Genomic DNA, 18,224 nt, shown 5'->3' with positions numbered 1-18,224 from the left:
CCTTAAGGAGAATGAAGATGCTTATGTTATTAATGTTACTAAAGATGTTGTAGCTTAGACAAAATAAATAGGTGTTGGTACTAGAGAAAGTCAAGGACATGTTATTTTAGATAGTGAAAGATATAGGGTTGCTTATGGTGAATAACTTGGTATTGAAGACAACTAAGCAACTTTAAGGAAAGTAATAAAAGTTAGATAAAGTTGTTAATGAAAAGTAAGGGGTGATGCAAGCTTTAATAATACAATAAAGTTAGATTAGTTAGTAGTATGAGATGGGTATACTGTGGAAATAGTATAATAGGGACAAAATTTGATAGTGAATTTGGTCGGTCTTTTCGTAAACATTTTGTTACCTATAATTGGAATACACAACCACATATTGTTTACAATTTATGATCAATTTGAAATGCAACCAGAATGATTAAGTGGTCCATGTTGCTATGTAACTTGTTAAATGTATTTGATGGTCCATGGATAAAGCATGTGTTGCTCGCATATGTATAGTGGTCCATATAGATAGAATACATATGACCCATATGTTTGATCTATGTAGCATTGTTATCATATACTACTGTTATATGGTCCAAGCTTATGTCATATGGTGCATGTATATTTGATATTTTTTAATGCTGGTTAATTCTACAATGAAGGACATGGTCTATGATGTCGTACATATATATGGAATGTACTTTTCAGTCATATAACACAAAATAGAAAAATGTTAATTCATTGATATATACTTTATGGCAAGTCCAATACAAATATCTTTATAAACAACAAAACAACCACATCAATCAACATTAAACTTGTTATAACATCACTGGAATAACTCTAAGTAACAACGCCAACATAAACTTGTTTTCCTTCAACTTTATATATGTATTTTATGAAGAATATCTTTGTAACATTGATTTGGTATTCATATGCTGATCAACTTGAAATCATGTCAATCATTGACTGATTCATGTAGATAATGTAATGGATCAGATAAAAGACAACCTTCACTTACAAATGAACTTTTAATATTTTACCTAAAAAACTAGACAACCTATAAATCTCCTATATAGGCTATTGATAGTCCATGAGTCCAACATATTGTCTCAACACCACAACGTCACTTATGCACTTTAGCATTGTGCGTTAAGCATTATGATTTACCGCTTACGAAATTTTAAAGCTTGACATCGATGAATATGAAGCCTTCGAGATGAAAAATTGCATCGGTTAGTTTGGAATTGAAAGTTTATATGCTTCTAATGTGTTTATATTGACTTTGATGGGGAAAATAATGGATACATTGTCATTTTAGACATTAAAATTTAACATATCAGAAGTAAGAGACACATGAGAATGCTACAACTCACAAAAATGAAAGTTTTAACAAGTCAACTACTGAATTATTATGATTTTTACATATAAAATTAGTAGGTTTTTTCGAATATGTGCATAAAATCCAAGGTTCTAAAAAGTCCATCATGGCTTCATCATGACTCTATGACTTGTATTTAACGTCAAACTTTAACAAAATGTCGTCTTAAGTTATATATGTATATATATAAAAATAAATAATAGTAGAATATATATATATATATATATATATATATATATATATATATATATATATATATATATATATATATATATATATATATATATATATATCAACAAAATCGTCATTTTAAGTTACGCCTTACTAACGACGTGACTCGTTACAGCTTGTAAAAGTTTGAAGCTTGCCATCACCGCTAAGTTAGGCCTAATACTAATTAGAACTTGATAAAATTCAAAGGCTTTTGTATTGTCCCTAAAATTTAATGTACTCCATGGAATTCCTCAATTTCTTGATACTTATATAAGAAGGCATGATGTCAATCAATAATTTTATTATATCTTTAAAATGCATTTTTGATTTTATTTTTTATAGCATCAAACTTTTAAATCAATTTTTTTATACTGTTCTATACGATTAGAAAAATATAAATAAGAAATAGTTTTAAAATATCATATTATATTAATTGCTAAGTAAGTTATATAAATATAAAATAAAATATATATTTTGATTTCTTGTAATTAGTTTTCTAAAAATTATAAGATCTATATTGTATTCAAACTTAAAAGTTGGAAATCTAATTTAAGTTAACGTATGGTTAAGAAGTTATGGTTGTGGTCGTGGTCAATAACACATTACTTTTTACCAAATCAATTTTTTAGGAGCATAGTGATGAAAGTAAGTAAATTCCGTAAGTACCCTTTTCCTGTGTATATATACACATACATATACATATATATATGGAGGTGGTTGTGGTTATTTTGAGAAGGTAAAGAGATCAGTAGTTGAAGAAGAAGAAGAAGAAGAAATGGGTCCTCCCTCGGGTGAAAACAATGTGGTGGTTTCATCAAACATTAAGCTTGAAAGGCTTCTTAGCATGAAAGGAGGCAAAGGCGAAACCAGTTACGCCAACAACTCTCAAGCCCAGGTTTCCATTCTTTCCTGATTTCCGCTTTAATTTATTTTATATATTCCATACTCGTTCTAACTAGCTTCTAAATCTGGATCACGACTTTCCCTCTTCATTCATTTACAAGATCGATCATAAATATTCCTCCAAATGCAAAACAAATGAACATCGGTCTTAATTTATTTGATCTCATCGCCTTCGTTTTTTAAAATTCAATTGATGAATTGACGTGTCATGGTGCATGCATGCAGGCAAAGCATGCTCGCTCAATGCTACACCTTTTGAAGGAAACACTCGACGGTGTTCACCTGAACTCGCCGGAAATACCTTTTGTGGTGGCGGATCTTGGTTGCTCCAGCGGAAGCAACACCATATTCATCGTCAACGTCATCATCCAACATATCATCAAGCGTTACGAGGCATCCGGACACTCGGATCTACCCGAGTTCTCTGCTTTCTTCGCCGACCTTCCTTCCAATGACTTCAACACTCTCTTCCAGCTCCTCCCGCCGCTGGCCAACCAGGATGTCGGTAGCATGGAAGAGTGTCTTGCCTCCACGGGCCACCGCTCTTTCTTTGCTGCCGGTGTCCCTGGCTCCTTCTACCGCCGGTTGTTTCCCGCAAAATCAATTGATGTTTTCTACTCGGCGTTTTCCTTGCATTGGCTCTCTCAGGTTCGTTAATATATAGTGAAATACCATAACTTAACCAGCATCCTTTAGTTAGTTAATTGAAATTTTAATTTAACCATGGTTGTTCATTTATATATATATATATATATATATATATATATATATATATATATATATATATATATATATATATATATATATATATATATATATATATATATATATATATATATATATATATATATATATATATATATATATATATATATATAATTTTACAGGTGCCAGAAATTGTACTGGAGAAATCATCGACGACATACAACAAAGGAAAGATATTTATTCACGGTGCAAATAAAAGCACTGCAAATGCATATCGGAGACAATTCCAGACGGATCTTGCAGCATTTCTAAAGATGAGATCCAAAGAAATGAAAAAGGGTGGGTCAATGTTTATTGCTCTACTGGGTCGGACGTCAGAGGATCCCACTGACCAGGGTGGGGCAGGCTTACTATTCGGGACCCATTTTCAGGATGCATGGAATGATCTTGTCCAAGAGGTACTCATATCGTATCATTCATAATTTCCACTTTTCATATATGTGCTACCGTACTCTATCATTCATTTCTCCCCCACTCAACCAACCAATTAAAACTACTACTACTACTCTCTCCTACTCTATTTCTTTCATTCGCGCGATAATTTAAGGCTTTTAACACACAGGAAAACATGAATATATATATATATATATATATATATATATATATATATATATATATATATATATATATATATATATATATATATCATTTAACTAACGGATATTGTATGACGATGCTTGCAGGGACTAATAACGAGTGAGAAGCGAGATGATTTCAACATTCCGGTGTATGCCCCAAGCTTACAAGACTTCAAGGAGGTGGTGGAAGCGAACGGGTCGTTTAGCATAAAGAAGCTGGAGGTATTCCAAGGAGGGAGCCCGTTGGTGGTCAACCGGCCAGATGATGCGGCGGAGGTGGGTAGGGCTCTAGCCAACAGCTGCAGGAGTGTCAGTGGGGTTCTGGTGGACGCTCACATCGGAGATAAGCTTGGGGACGAGCTCTTTTTGCGGGTGGCTAACCGGGCTACAAACAAAGCCGAGGAGATTCTGGAAAACCTTCAGTTTTTCCATATTGTAGCCTCTCTTTCTCTTAAATAAATAACACCTACCACATTTGTAAGCTAGGAGAAAAGTGTGAGTTTTCATGTTTATTGTTATGTTTTTTGTTCCTCGTGCGTACGTATCATGTAATTATACAACAAATTATAATTAACTGATGTGTTTGACTTGATTACATATGATAGATATTGTAATTCAAGCCATGCATTCTCTTGTACTCAAAAAAGGTATTTATAGAGTACTTGAGAGAATATTAATTACTAAGACTAAATATGGAAACTATGACAACCATAAATACTATCCTAACTATCCAAATAATTAATACTATCTAATATAAAGTTTTTTTTTTTTTTTTTTTTTTTTTTTTTTTTTTTTTTTTTTAATATGACTCGAGCTTCTCGCTTAGTCATCCTTTCGTTTTAATAATATCTTAAATATTATTAAAAGAGAAACCTTATTACATCATCTTAAATAATCTGGACCATTGATTGTATTTCAAACTTATTTTTTCCACCCGTAGATCAAATTGCTGATGTCATCTTCCCAATATAGAATGTATTTAATTCCAATAAATGCTTTCGAATCATCAATCAATAACTTACATTCGTTGAAATGGAATGCATTTAATTCCAATAAAAGTTTTCCATATTTTACATCTTGAATTTTCAATTATGAAAATTTTAATATGGTCAATTTTAAAAACATATTACTAACAATTCATTTCAATCAAGGCCTTAATATCAACCATTAATATAAATCCGTTTATATTAGTAAACCATTAATATAAAATCTTTTTTTATTAGGAAATCATTAATATCGAAAAATCATATTCAAATTATCACATACATATACGATTCATCATTGAATCCGCGGCTCACATTTATTTTCAATCGTTTATTTTCTTCAAACCTTCTCCTACAACATCGTTAATATTGCTTATAACTTCCATCATCATTCTCTGCTATAAACATTCGCTCTTGTGCACTAGAAGGTCAGTACCTTCTTTCGCTTTTTATATTTTTTTCGATTATTTTTTGTTCCTATATCAAATGTATGTATTAATATATTTCGATTTTCTTTGTCACAAATTACATGATATCAGTTAACTACTTTTTTGAAAATTTTCAAATAAACATGAAAAGATATTAGGTACCTTTAACAAAACAAAAATTAACTATCTTGGAACTGACATTAATTACAAAAATGTTATTTTTATATATTAGAGATGATTATGATTTTTTTTTTAAATTTTTATGTCATAAGAATCTGGTTAATTTTAGCATGATTTTAAAAATATCATTGAAATTATTATGTTTTTGTATATCATATCAACCTACTTTTTTTATCTTTATATAGTAACAATAAAATTTATTAATTTACACAACAAATATAGATATTTCAAATTTTATAATATTATTATACCTTACAAAAGACAACTCTCTCCAAAATAAATTTTCGCCAATAATTTCATCCATAATTTCAACAAATTTAAATTTGTATTTTCTTTATATAATTTTTTTTAATGATCCTAATTTTTTTTCTCCAAAAGTATATCAAACATTTACATCTTAGATAATGCTGCCCTATTATAATTATTATTTTCCAAAAGTATATCCGTTTAACGAAGAATTTGATATAATAAAGGAAGTGAATGTTAATTAAAATGAGATATATATTCCATAATTATTAGATGTGTTTATTAAAAAAAATTAATATCAAGGTGTAAACATTAAACATTTTTAAAGTGAAATTTCAGAATATATACAAACGATGATGTTGTACAATGAAATATAAAATTGAATAGACTGAAAAAAACACTATTAAAGCAGTCAATCTTCAAAATAACATAGTTATGAAAAATTATAAAGTGAGATAAAAATTATAAGATGTTAGGAGATTTGTAAAAAGTACATTTAGTAAAAGCGTTATGGTTATTAGAAAAAATAAGACCGTTAAGATTAGTGAAAATACAATATATAAACTAAATTATCACAATAGTAATGAAATGTCATTATTTGATATTTCATATAATTGAAAGATATGTCAAATTACATTGATGATATACTAAAATTATTCAAAGTTGCGCCAAAACTAATACAGAGTTCTTGCAAACACCAAATAAATAAGAACAAACATAAAAGCTAGCATTTATATTTATAATTAATTTAAAATAAATCAATCATGATTTAGAAAAGAATTTCCATTGATGATATACTAAAATTAAATTTATATAACATTTAACATTTTATAAATTATATTACATAACTTTATTTGAATAAATGAAATAGCTGTCAATATTTAATGCAATAGAAAAAACGGTATATTGGTTGTCAATATATGTTTAAATTAGATAACATTATTATGCAAGGAAAGTCTAATTAAAATGCTTATAAATGTATAAATATCATAACTATATGAGACAAGGAAAGTCGTTCAACTAATAAAACAAAAAATTATGTCTACAAAGAGATCTTTCAATGATTATATATATTTATCGTTTTCAATGTATTTTCTACACATTTCAATAATACCAATAACCATATATTTTTTTATAATCATTATACAATATCTATAAACAATTATATGTTTTTTATGCGTTTCCCGCGTTTAACGCGGGCTATAATCTAGTTGTTTTCCTTTAAAAAAATCTATTACAATTTTAGAATAAACTCAATTAGAAACTCTATGAGGCGTAAATAACGTCCCATTTTTTTACAACAAAAATTTACATTATTGGTGGAGATAAAACTTCATTTTTCATAAAAACCCAAAGTTAAGAAATCTCATTTGTTCAAATTAAGATTATACGAAAATCAGAGTATAATAATAAATATGTAATAGCAATGTTGATGATAAGTGTGTACACAATCACACCTTTGTCTTCCCACAATTATCTGTAACGATCGACTTTCGAGGTATTTATTAATTAATTCTTCTTAATTTATGGTTGGGCCAAGTATAGATAAAAAGGACTATTGGATTGGACTTAAGCATTTGGGCCAATGATTTGGGCAGCCCATAAGACGTACGTTGGGTGTAGCCTGGGTGTATGCGGGGCGTAGTGTTCTGCATCGGATTTGGGGGACGCGCACACGTATACGCAACATACCAGGCGTACGCGCAACATACGTGAGCAGATAGCAAACCCTAAATTTTAGGGTTTAAGTCATATAAATACCCCATTATAGCCATACCCCTGGCTTCTTACTAGTCCCCTCACCCTCATAAAACCCTTATTGCGCCCCATACTCCATTGTTGTGTGTGTTTGACCTTTGTGAGCTAATTTTGGTGAAGGAAAGCTTTGTAGAAGAAAATGAGAGGTTGGAGGAGAAGCCTTTGAGTGCCTTGAGCTCAAAGATCTGGATTAAACTCATCTTTTGGCATCTAGAGGAGGTATAAAGCTCTTAACTTTCTTCCTCAAAGTTTAGATCTAAGGTTTTGGAAGTTTTGGACCTCTTTAGGTCCAAAGTTTGGATCTTGATCATGAAACTTCGAATTTGATCTTAGGGTTGCCACCCTTGAGGCTTAATGAGTTCCTTTATCTGTAAAGTTGCAAGCTTTGAGGACATTATGAGGCCATGCATGAGATCAAGACACTTCTATGGAATTAGTTGTCATTACTTCATGTTTGGGCTCATTTGGTGGGTTGCAAGCCACCAAGTGATCGACTTTATGGATTAGAATGATGAAACGGACTTGGATCTGCAGTTGTAGCTTCAGGGACTGAGTATTAAGTGCTTAATGTGGAAAGGAGCTTAACAGGGGAGTACGTTGGGCGTACCAGCTAGTACGCGCAGCATACAAGCCATGCAACAGGTACGCGCTGCGTACAGATGAGTACGCCTCGAGTACTCATCAGAATTGGGCGTTTGCATTTTGGGCCTCAGATTGGGCCAATTGTTGGACTTGTCAGCTATTGGGCCTCATTAAGTCCATCAGAAGTCAGATTTTGTACCAAAGGCATCTTTGGGCTTATGTAGGGCCCATATGAGGATTTAGGCCCAATTTAGAAAATTGGGCCATTAGTGGGTCTTTAGTGGGCCATTGGTGGACTTAGGAGGATTAGTTTGATTTGGGCCTTGGAGGGAGCCCAAAGTTAGAGCAGGGGTAATTTGGTCCATTTACCTTTAGTAGTATCCTCAGTGTTCTCACTATGTATTATTGTATAGAGTCAGCCCAGGAGACGTGGGAGTTTTCCTCCAGTAAAAACAGGTCTAAGGCACCAATGCCGGCCCGTTTAAGTAGTAGAGTATGTCGGGGTTAGCCCGATGTAGATATATACTTCCGGACTTCGGTGCGATGTCGGGGGTGGTCCTGAGCAGTAGTTATAAATGTTTGATGTCTTTGTGATTCATGCATGATTATGTGTTATGTGTTATGTGTTCCGGGGTAAACCCGATGCAATAGATGTAGTTATGTCATATGTTATGTGTTATGTTCCGGACTTCGGTCTGATGTCGGGGTAAGCCCGATGCAAGTTATGTGATTATGTTATGTGTTTATGATATGCGATATGTTATGTATGTGCCGGGGCGAGCCCGATGCCCGATGTGGTCGGATACCGGGGTGAGCCCGATGCCGGGTAGGAGTCCGATGCCGGGATTCGTCCCGATGCAGTGGGAGTAGTCCCAGAGTTATATTATGTATGTTATGCTTTGTGTATGATATGTGGTGGTTTGGGGAGACTCACTAAGCTTCATGCTTACAGTTTTAGTTTTGATTTCAGGTACTTCCGGTAGCAAGGGGAAGAGCTCGGGATGATCGCATGGCACACTCCACCATCATTAGCCTGGGATTTTTACTATGATATTTTAGCACATGTTTTATGCACTGGATTTTATTATGATGTTTGAGATACATGGTATGTAGCACCTGGTTCTTGGTATGTAATTTCATCTAACTATTTTGTATTTTTGCCTTGAACTCGGCGAGTTGTAGGTCCGACTCGCCGAGTAGAGCCGGGTTTTTGAGAACGTTTAAGTTGGCGACTCGGCGAGTCCCCGCTGTCTGAATGAAACTCTAATTTCAAGGGTTTGCACCCTATTTAAGCATCCTATTGTGCCTCATGTCGGCCCCCATTCACCACCAGAACGTCCCTCACGAAACCCTAACCTTTCCCTTGGTAATTTAAGTGCTTTTGTGTGAATTCCTTGAAGTTTTGTAGAAGAAGAGGAAGTTAGGACCAAAGAAGAAGGAGAAGAGCAAGGGCTTTGAATCCATTTTAGAGTTTAGTAAGGTATAACTCGAAACCCTTTCTGTTTCTTCATTATTATATCATTAAGAGCTTAAGATAGTCATTTTGAGGCCTCTTCTAGTCTTGATCTTTGAGTAATAATCTTATTATGTTAAGGGACTTCAGATCTAGGCATGATTGAGCTCCAGGAGCTCAGATCTAATATCTTTATGGAGCCATATTGCATGAAAAGCCCTAGATCTACTCTTTTAGTGCATTTTGAGCCTTCGAACCTTCATCGATGCATATATACACGTAAAGTTGGAAACTTTAAGTGTTAATCAAGCCCTAAGAACCTAGATCTATGAATGGAATGAACTGGATTCAAGCAGAATCAAGTTAATAGTGATTGCATGCATACGACTCAGCGAGTCGTTCTTCATACTCGTCGAGGTGAGTCGCGAGTCCCCGATTTTTTTCCCCTTTTGAGTTATACCGAGTGGGGATCATTGGGTTATTGGTGGACTTAGTGAATCGGAAGTCAGACTCAGTAATGGAGGGACTCGACGAGTCAATGCCCTGACTCGGCGAGTCCAAGGCAACCTTCTTGCCTCAAGAGCAGACTCGACGAGTTGTTCATACAACTCGGCGAGTCCAGACCTGAGTGTTCATCTGATGAAGATAAACTCGAGGAATTGTTCATACAACTCGGCGAGTCAGATGAAGAATCATTGGATATGTGAATAGAGGTGAACTCGTCGAGTCAATGCCAAACTCGACGAGTAGGGACAAGAGTAAGGGCAATTGATTGATTAGGGACTCGACGAGTTGGAGGCCCAACTCGGCGAGTCGAGTCAACCGAAAGTTGACTTTGACTTTGACTTGACTTGATCAGGGGTAAAACGGTCATTTTACCCAAAGAGTAGATATTAGACTCTGATAGTGTGTTTTGTGGGATTTATAGCCGGAGGATTTCCGGAGCAATAGCAGCAGTTGGAGAGTTCCCGCGCAGATCAGCAACAACTACGAGTTGAGTTACCTTCCAGTAGCGGTGGGTCTACGGCCACAATGTCGGCCCACCAGTAAAAGTTGAATGTTAGATGATTGTCTCCGTGATATTCATCTAGGTTTGCTACTACCTGTGCTATGTTATGTGCTAGTATGATATGATGCTATGTGCTAGTGGCAGTAGGGGGGATAGTCCCCAGATTACCGGTCGATAGTGCCGAAGGGGCGGTCATGCCCAGCCATGCTAGGTAGATTATCTGATATGTGTTATGCGGTAGTAGTAGGGGGTGAAATAGTCCCCAGTATCCGGTCGAAAGGACCGAAGGGGAGGCCAGCACCCAGATATGCTAGTCAGTATCCGATCGAGAGGACCGAAAGGGAGGCCAACACCCAGATATGCTAGTCTGTAGCCGGTCGAGAGGACCGAAGGGGTAGGTCGGGCACCCAGATATGCTTGACTATATATGTATGTTATGTGGTTAAATGATATGTGGTACAGTGGGGGAAACTCACTAATCTTTGCACTTACGGTTTTCAGTTTTGGTTTCAGGTACCTCTTCGTCGAAGGGGAAGGAGCTAGCGCGGTAGCGGCACTTCATACACACACACTGTTTTCGCATTCATGGGATTGTTCTGGGATTTATACTCTGACATTTTAATGGATCATCTGTTTTGGTTTTCAGACTTAGTAAATGTTTATGAAATGGTTTGATCAGACTATGTTTATTTGCAAATGATTTTACTAAATATTGTTTGAAAAATGAAATTTTTGGCCCGTATTTTGGGGATGTTACAAGTTGGTATCAGAGCCCTGGTTTGAGGGATTCGGACACACCTTCGGGGGTGTCTGAACTCAAATTGAGGGATTAAAAGATTTTAAAGAAGAAAATGTTTTCTAAAAGGCTAAGTAAATAGATTTAAGAAGGAACAAAGTGTGCGATGTGCACGACCGGCCGAGCTCAAGTAAGGATTTCCCAAAGTACCCATACAAGCTTATGTTACGTTTATCAGTTTCAGTAGAACATCATGCTAGAATAGGACTAAGGATCTAGGAGTGATGCCTTATGTGCCTGCTTTATGTGCTTCAGTGTATTAAAATTGCATGCTAGTATTGAGTAGACAGCAATGGGATGGCCCGTTTAGGTTATGCCTATGCTAGTACAGTTTCTCGTTATGAGGATAGATATGCTTGAGTAGTTTCATGTATCCGAATGCTGCTTGCTTCGTGCTTTGTAGGACTCAGAGTGATGGGAGTTAGCCATTAGGTGAATACATCATGCCACATGTGATCATGGTTGAATAATCTCAGAGTGCTGGATTTGGCCCTATTGCCAGCTCTCGTTTGAGTCTAGCTGTTATAGGGACGAGTCTTTTACTCGAAGGATTATCTGAGCCTCGTCGCATGTGATGGTATTCATGTGATGGCTAATTGGCATTACAAGGAGACCTTCAGTAGCTGAGGATTAGATTGGGTGGAGTCAAAGATTTCCCTACGGCAAGCCTAGGATGAGAGTAGTAGAGATCAGTAGTAGTACGAGTGACTTGGTGGAGTCAAGGCAGACCTTGAGGAAGGTACGGATAGATGTGGAAGGTAGTATGGGCCCGTACTACTGAAAGCAGAGGATCCGTACCTGGATTAAGAAAGGTTGAGACAAGACCAGGGAACTTGTAGTGGAGGTGATCCCTCTAAGGTGTATTAGTACCACTCACAGTTGTTGTTATGTATTGCAGAATGGTGGTACTACGTCCGAGGCTAGCAGTTGGTAGTTCAGGAGAGGGATCGTGTAACAACGTAAATTTCAAAGCAAAAAATTTAATTTTTGTCACAACCATTTTCACATAAATATTTTATAAAATACCCAACATTGGTTATCAAAGCATATTGTTTCCCAAGATCACAAAAAAATCAAATCCTCTCTCTAGTGTGTACGAGTCACGCCGACGCCTTTCCACGGTCCTTGCTAGTACCTGAAACACATAACACAACAACTGTAAGCATACATACTTAGTGAGTTCCCCAAAACACCCTTACACATATACGCCTTTCCAGGCCATGCTCAACACGACCTTTCGGTCCATGTGTCTCAGGGGACTTCCGTCCCAGTCCCAGTAGACCTTCTGGTCCTACTCGTATCGACCTTCCGGTCCATGACTCCCTGACCTTCCGGTCCACGTCATAATGCCTTCCGGCCCATATCATACATAACATACATATCACATACATAACGCATACAGAACATACAACACATATCATACAAGACATGCATCTCATAGCATACAGGACCTTCTGGTCACACATAGGTACCTTTCTGGTACATTATAGTGAGAAGACTCACCTCGTATGATGTCTAAAATCTCACATGCTCGATATCTCGGAAATCTCGAAACAACGACCTGGCACCGCCTAAATTCAACAAATAATCATTCTAATTAATATCGGCTTCCAAGGCTATGCTACGTCCTTTTTCACTTTCCCACAGAAGGGTAAAAAACCATTTTACCCCTCCCCGACTCGAAAGTCCACTTGTTGACCAAAACCCTAAAAGTCAACAAAAGTCAACAGCAAGCAGTACGCGGGGCATACCGGCTCCTGTACACGGGGCATACCCTTGCATTCCAGAAACGGGGAACACGACCCATTACGCGGCGCGTACTGGGATTACGCCCAGCGTACATCCCAGTTTCTCACTTCCTTATTATAATGTCTTAAACGATTAAGACCTAACCCCATATTCCAGATCTGGCCATTTTAACACTTCTTAATCCATAAAGTCGAAAACCTTTAAGCCTTTGCATGCTATAAAGGCTCCCCACACCTTCTAACACCTTTCCTTTCACCTCCAAGAGTCTAGATCTCATGCATGGCTCAACATTCACGTCCAAGATTGCATTTTTATGAACATACAACTCATATAGCTCTGGAATATGATAGATCTAGGCCAATAGAGACTATTTGCTCAAAAAGTCTCCATCTTGGCACTAAAAACCCTAGAAATTGGTCCAAGAAGCACACCATAAAAACTACAAGCCAAGATCTGAACTTTTTACCTCAGGAAGAAGCTCCAACCTTTATAGTCCTCAGATCCACACTTGACCACCAACTTCTAGCCTCCAAAATGGTCTCCTCTTCTCTCTTTCCACCTTAAAAAGGCACTTTAAAGCTTAGAACACTCACACCCAAGCTAAAAACGAAGGGAAAAGATCTCTTAGGGTTTCTTTCTGAAAGATGGTGGCTGAGGGACAAGACCATCTTATTCCTTTTATAGCCCTCAAGTCAGATTAGGGTTTGGAGTCTGGGCCGGTTACGCCCGGCGTAACCCTAGGTACGAACAGCGTACCCGAATGGAACCTCTTATAGAATAAGCGTGCTAGTACGCGCATCGTACTCCTTGTACGCCCAGTGTACTCACAAGCTTAACACTCAATCACAAAGGGCCCAAAATGACAACTTAGAAAAGATGAAGGGTTAAATAGTTGAACCTGAATTTCGGGCTGTTACAGATCGGGTTCGGGTTCAGGTTCCGAACCAGTGGATGAGAGGCTACGCGAGTTCATCTTGTCAGAGATCACCAGAGGCATCCTTGAGTCGACCCTCATCATTTTCGGGTCGATCAAGGAAGGGATAGTTTAGTTGATGGAGGACCGCCTCAGGGCGTTCAGGAGTGACATGGCATCTGGCCAGTCAGGATCTTGCATACTGTCCTTTAAGGACTTTAGGGGAAGTGGTGCGCCAGATTTCCATGGGGCAAAGGACCCCATTGCTGCCAGACGATGGATTGCAGACATTGAGTCTGCACAGCTGACCAGCTTCTACCCCGAGGGGCCGAAGGTACGATATGCAGCAGGATGTCTGAGGGACCGAGCTAGGGATTGGTGGGAGTCGGTTGGTGACTCTCTGGGAGCCTCGACTGTTGAGGCTATGACATGGTTAGACATTGTGACACGGTTCAGAGGGGAGTTCGCACCTGCAGTGGAGCTCCAACAGTTAGCTAGGGAATTCTTGGATATGAGGCAGACCACGGAGACTGTGGTGCAGATCACCGCCAAGTTCCGGGAGAGGGCATTACTGGTGCCCCAGTATGCGGGTGATGAGGACATGAGGAGGACCCGCTACCACGACATGCTGCGAGCCGACATTCGGGAGCATGTCAGTTTTTCAGCTTGCCCTACTTTGGATTCTATAATTGCCAGGGCGAGGGAGCGGGATATAGATTTGGAGCACATCCGGAAGAGGAATGCGGAAGAGGGGCATGTTATGGGGGCTTCAAGGAAGAAGCCCAAGGGATCGGATGCGGGGCCTAAAGGCCAACAGGGGCGGGGCCGCTGCAGGAAATGTGGCAAGACGCATGAGGGAGCGTGCAAGTTGGGGTCGTCAGGCTGCTATAAGTGCGGAAAGTCCGGGAACTTCAGCAGGGATTGTACCGCCCCTGCACCTGTGATAAAGACGTATGAGTTGCTGTGTTTACACTGCAACCAGAAGGGCTACAAGAAGGCCAATTGCCCCCAGTTGACAACATCAACGCCAGTAAAGGCGCCAGCTCCAACGACCCTGCGTATCATTGATGGCAGGCAGGGCAAGACAGAGGCTCCAGTGGTGAGGATTCGGGCATTTCAGCTGACTACCGAGGAGGCACGCGCCGCACCTGATGTGGTGACGGGTATGATTCTTTCCCTCTGACTTATTTATATGATCTTTATGTTATTGATATGTACTCTGTGTATATACGTTTAGGATCGTTCCATGTGAACGGTATCCCAGTTCAGGTGTTGTTTGACTCGGGTGTCACCCGATCGTTTGTTTCCCTTGCGCTTAGCAAGAAGTTTTCTGAGTCTTCGGGCATGTTGGATTTCCCTTTAGAGGTGGAGATTGCGGACGATCGGTCGGTGCGAGCATCTGAGGTTTTCCGAGATTGTGTTTTGAGATTGTTTGAGGAGCGCTACTTGGTGGATTTGGTTCCCATTCCATTGCATTGAAAAAAGGTGATTATAGGCATGGATTGGCTCAGCCCCAATGGGGCAGTGATAGATTGCGCTCAGCAGCTGGTGCGAATCAGGACCCCAAGTGGGGGAGAGTTAGTAATTCAGGGTAAGAGACCACAGCAAGGACCAGTTTTGTGTTCAACAGCGAGAGCTAGGCGTTACGTCAGCAGGGTTGCGCATGTTATGTCGCGTATGCTATGGATACCCGGGAGGCGGGTAGGGCAACTGTGGGCGATGTGCCCGTAGTACGAGAGTTCGCAGATGTATTCCCCGAGGAGCTGCCTGGGATACCTCCGGAGCGACAGGTGGAGTTCAGGATTGACCTAGTTCCGGGTGCGGCTCCGATAGCCAAGGCACCATATCGGTTGGCTCCTCCTGAGATGTAGGAGTTGTCTACACAGCTACAGGAGCTGTTAGACAAGGGATTCATTCGACCGAGCAGTTCACCCTGGGAAGCCCCGATCCTGTTTGTAAAGAAGAAGGACGGGTCGCATCGGATGTGTATTGATTATCGGGAGCTAAATAAGGTAACAGTGAAGAACCATTACCCACTACCGAGGATTGATGACCTCTTTGATCAGTTGCAGGGAGCATCTTGGTTCTCCAAGATCGATTTGTGTTCAGGCTATCATCAGATGAGGGTCAGAGAGGAGGATGTGCAGAAGACCGCGTTTCGTACGCGTTATGGCCATTATGAGTTCGTGGTGATGCCGTTTGGGCTTACCAATGCTCCTGCCACGTTCATGGACCTCATGAACCGCGTGTGCAGACCGATGTTGGATCGGTCTGTGATAGTTTTCATTGGTGACATCTTGGTTTATTCCAAGATGCAGGAGGATCACGAGGAGCATCTAAGAAAGGTTTTGGAGACCTTGAGGAGGGAGAGCTTGTACGCCAATTTCTCCAAATGTGAGTTTTGGTTGTGCGAGGTGCAGTTTGTTGGGCACCTTGTCAACCAGAACGGGATTTCAGTAGACCCGGCCAAGGTGGAGGCCGTGATCAGATGGGAGATTCCGAAGTCTCCATCCGAGATTTGGAGTTTCCTGGGATTAGCAGGCTACTATCGGAGATTCATCTAGGATCTCTCCAAGATAGCATTACCCCTGACCAGGGTAACAAGGAAAGTCGTGGTCTTCCGTTGGGGGCCTAATCAGTAGGCCACATTCGAGAAACTGAGACAGAGATTGTGCGAGGCGCCAATCTTAGCCCTGCCAGAGGGCATGGAGGATTTTGTTGTGTACTGCGATGCATCCATCGCAGGTTTGGGCACAATATTGATGCAGAGAGGGCATGTCATTGCCTATGCGTTGAGGTAGCTGAAGCCTCACAAGGCGAACTACCTGACACATGATTTGGAGTTGGGGGCTGTTGTTTTTGTTGGATTAGTGTCTAAGTCCATAACTATTTTGGTATGTACTTGACCCGATGGTGCATGGTCCTTTTGGGTTGCCTTCACCAAAGCAACTTGATAGGATGAATTATGGAGAGAAAGGATTAAATATGATTTATTAATATATTATGGGAATAATATATTAAAGGAGAAATCATATTGTTTAATTAATAATAGTCAATAATTAATTGGTAATTAGTTTTGTGACTAAAAGAGTTTAATTAAACTTAAGGGACTGGAATTGTAATTATAGGATAATTGCAATTTGGGCCATGGATTGCCTTGAATCAAGAGGTGGACGAATTCTATGGGGAAACCCATAAGAATTTCGTCCATGGGCTTGATTAAAGGAGTCTATGGGTTGCTTAGGGCTTAAGCAACCAAATTAGGGTTTCCTTATTAGATAACCCTAATAGCCTCACTATATATAGAACCCTTAAGGCTCAAAAACGTGGGGAACTTCTCTTCTAGGGTTTTCACACGTTTTGGGCAGCCTCCATCCTCTCTCCTCTTCATCCTCTTGCTTATGGGGTTTGTGAACCATTAGAGGAGTGACACTTGTGACTCTAAGCCTTCCAAAGTCAATTCAAAGGAGGAATTGGGATTGTTATTGCTACATAACAATCAAGGTAATATCTTAAACCTAATTATATGTTAATATTGATTTCCATATGCTAGAATTAGGGTTTATAGTATTGGATTCAAAGCATGTACAATAGAGAAACCTAGATCCAAGCATTAGGGTTTGTATGAGCACATAGGATGTCTTATGACCAAAACCCATCAGTGGTATCAGAGACTAGATTGGTTTCTATTGTATTGATGCTTGATATAACTGGAAAATTCGATTTTTTGGATTCTGGAGGCTGGACTCGCCGAGTCCATGGCTGAACTCGCCGAGTCCATGCAGACTCGACGAGTCCAAGGCTGACTCGACGAGTCAACTCGTCAGACAGGCGGATTTTCGGGATTTTTACCTGTTATGACTTAGGATAATTGCCATAATTGTTTAAACATAATAAAATTCGAATTTTGTTAATCCCTTATGATTATCCTTGTCAAAATAAAAGATTTTGGTCATCTAATTAGATAATTGTTACCTTATTTGATATATGTTAAGTTATGTAAATTATTTCATCATTATCTTGCAAGAATTTGAACTAGATCTAATTAGATAACCACCAATTATAGTTAATTGCCTTATTTGAATTATGTGATCTAGAATATTCTTGACAAAGTTTGGAATAGTTTCAAATTAATCCCTTTAGGTTTTATATTTTAAATTTGAACCCAAAAGTTTTGTTGTTTTGAAATTTAAATAGTTAAAACCCTAATGTTTTGAAAAAGGTTTCAAAACTTGCCCTCAAGTTTTGGAATTTAAATTTTGATTAAATAGTTTAATTTTGATGTATATTTAAATTCTA

The 18,224-nt window shown here is 38.6% G+C and overlaps 1 protein-coding gene across 1 annotated transcript; it reads left to right on the top strand.

Moving 5' to 3' along the window:
- The first annotated feature begins 2,285 nt into the window (after positions 1–2,285).
- Positions 2,286–4,425, top strand: LOC111898207 (indole-3-acetate O-methyltransferase 1). Its single transcript, XM_023894169.3, has 4 exons — positions 2,286–2,477; positions 2,711–3,133; positions 3,373–3,648; positions 3,934–4,425. The coding sequence occupies exons 1-4, from the start codon at positions 2,358–2,360 to the stop codon at positions 4,285–4,287; spliced, it is 1,173 nt and encodes a 390-aa protein (XP_023749937.1). The 5' UTR covers positions 2,286–2,357; the 3' UTR covers positions 4,288–4,425.
- The last annotated feature ends 13,799 nt before the right edge of the window (positions 4,426–18,224 follow it).

Source organism: Lactuca sativa, chromosome 7 (assembly GCF_002870075.4).
Source record: "Lactuca sativa cultivar Salinas chromosome 7, Lsat_Salinas_v11, whole genome shotgun sequence".
Taxonomy (NCBI): Eukaryota; Viridiplantae; Streptophyta; class Magnoliopsida; order Asterales; family Asteraceae; genus Lactuca; species Lactuca sativa.
Note: the sequence above shows the minus strand (reverse complement) of the source record. Positions and strands in the feature narration are given on the sequence as shown.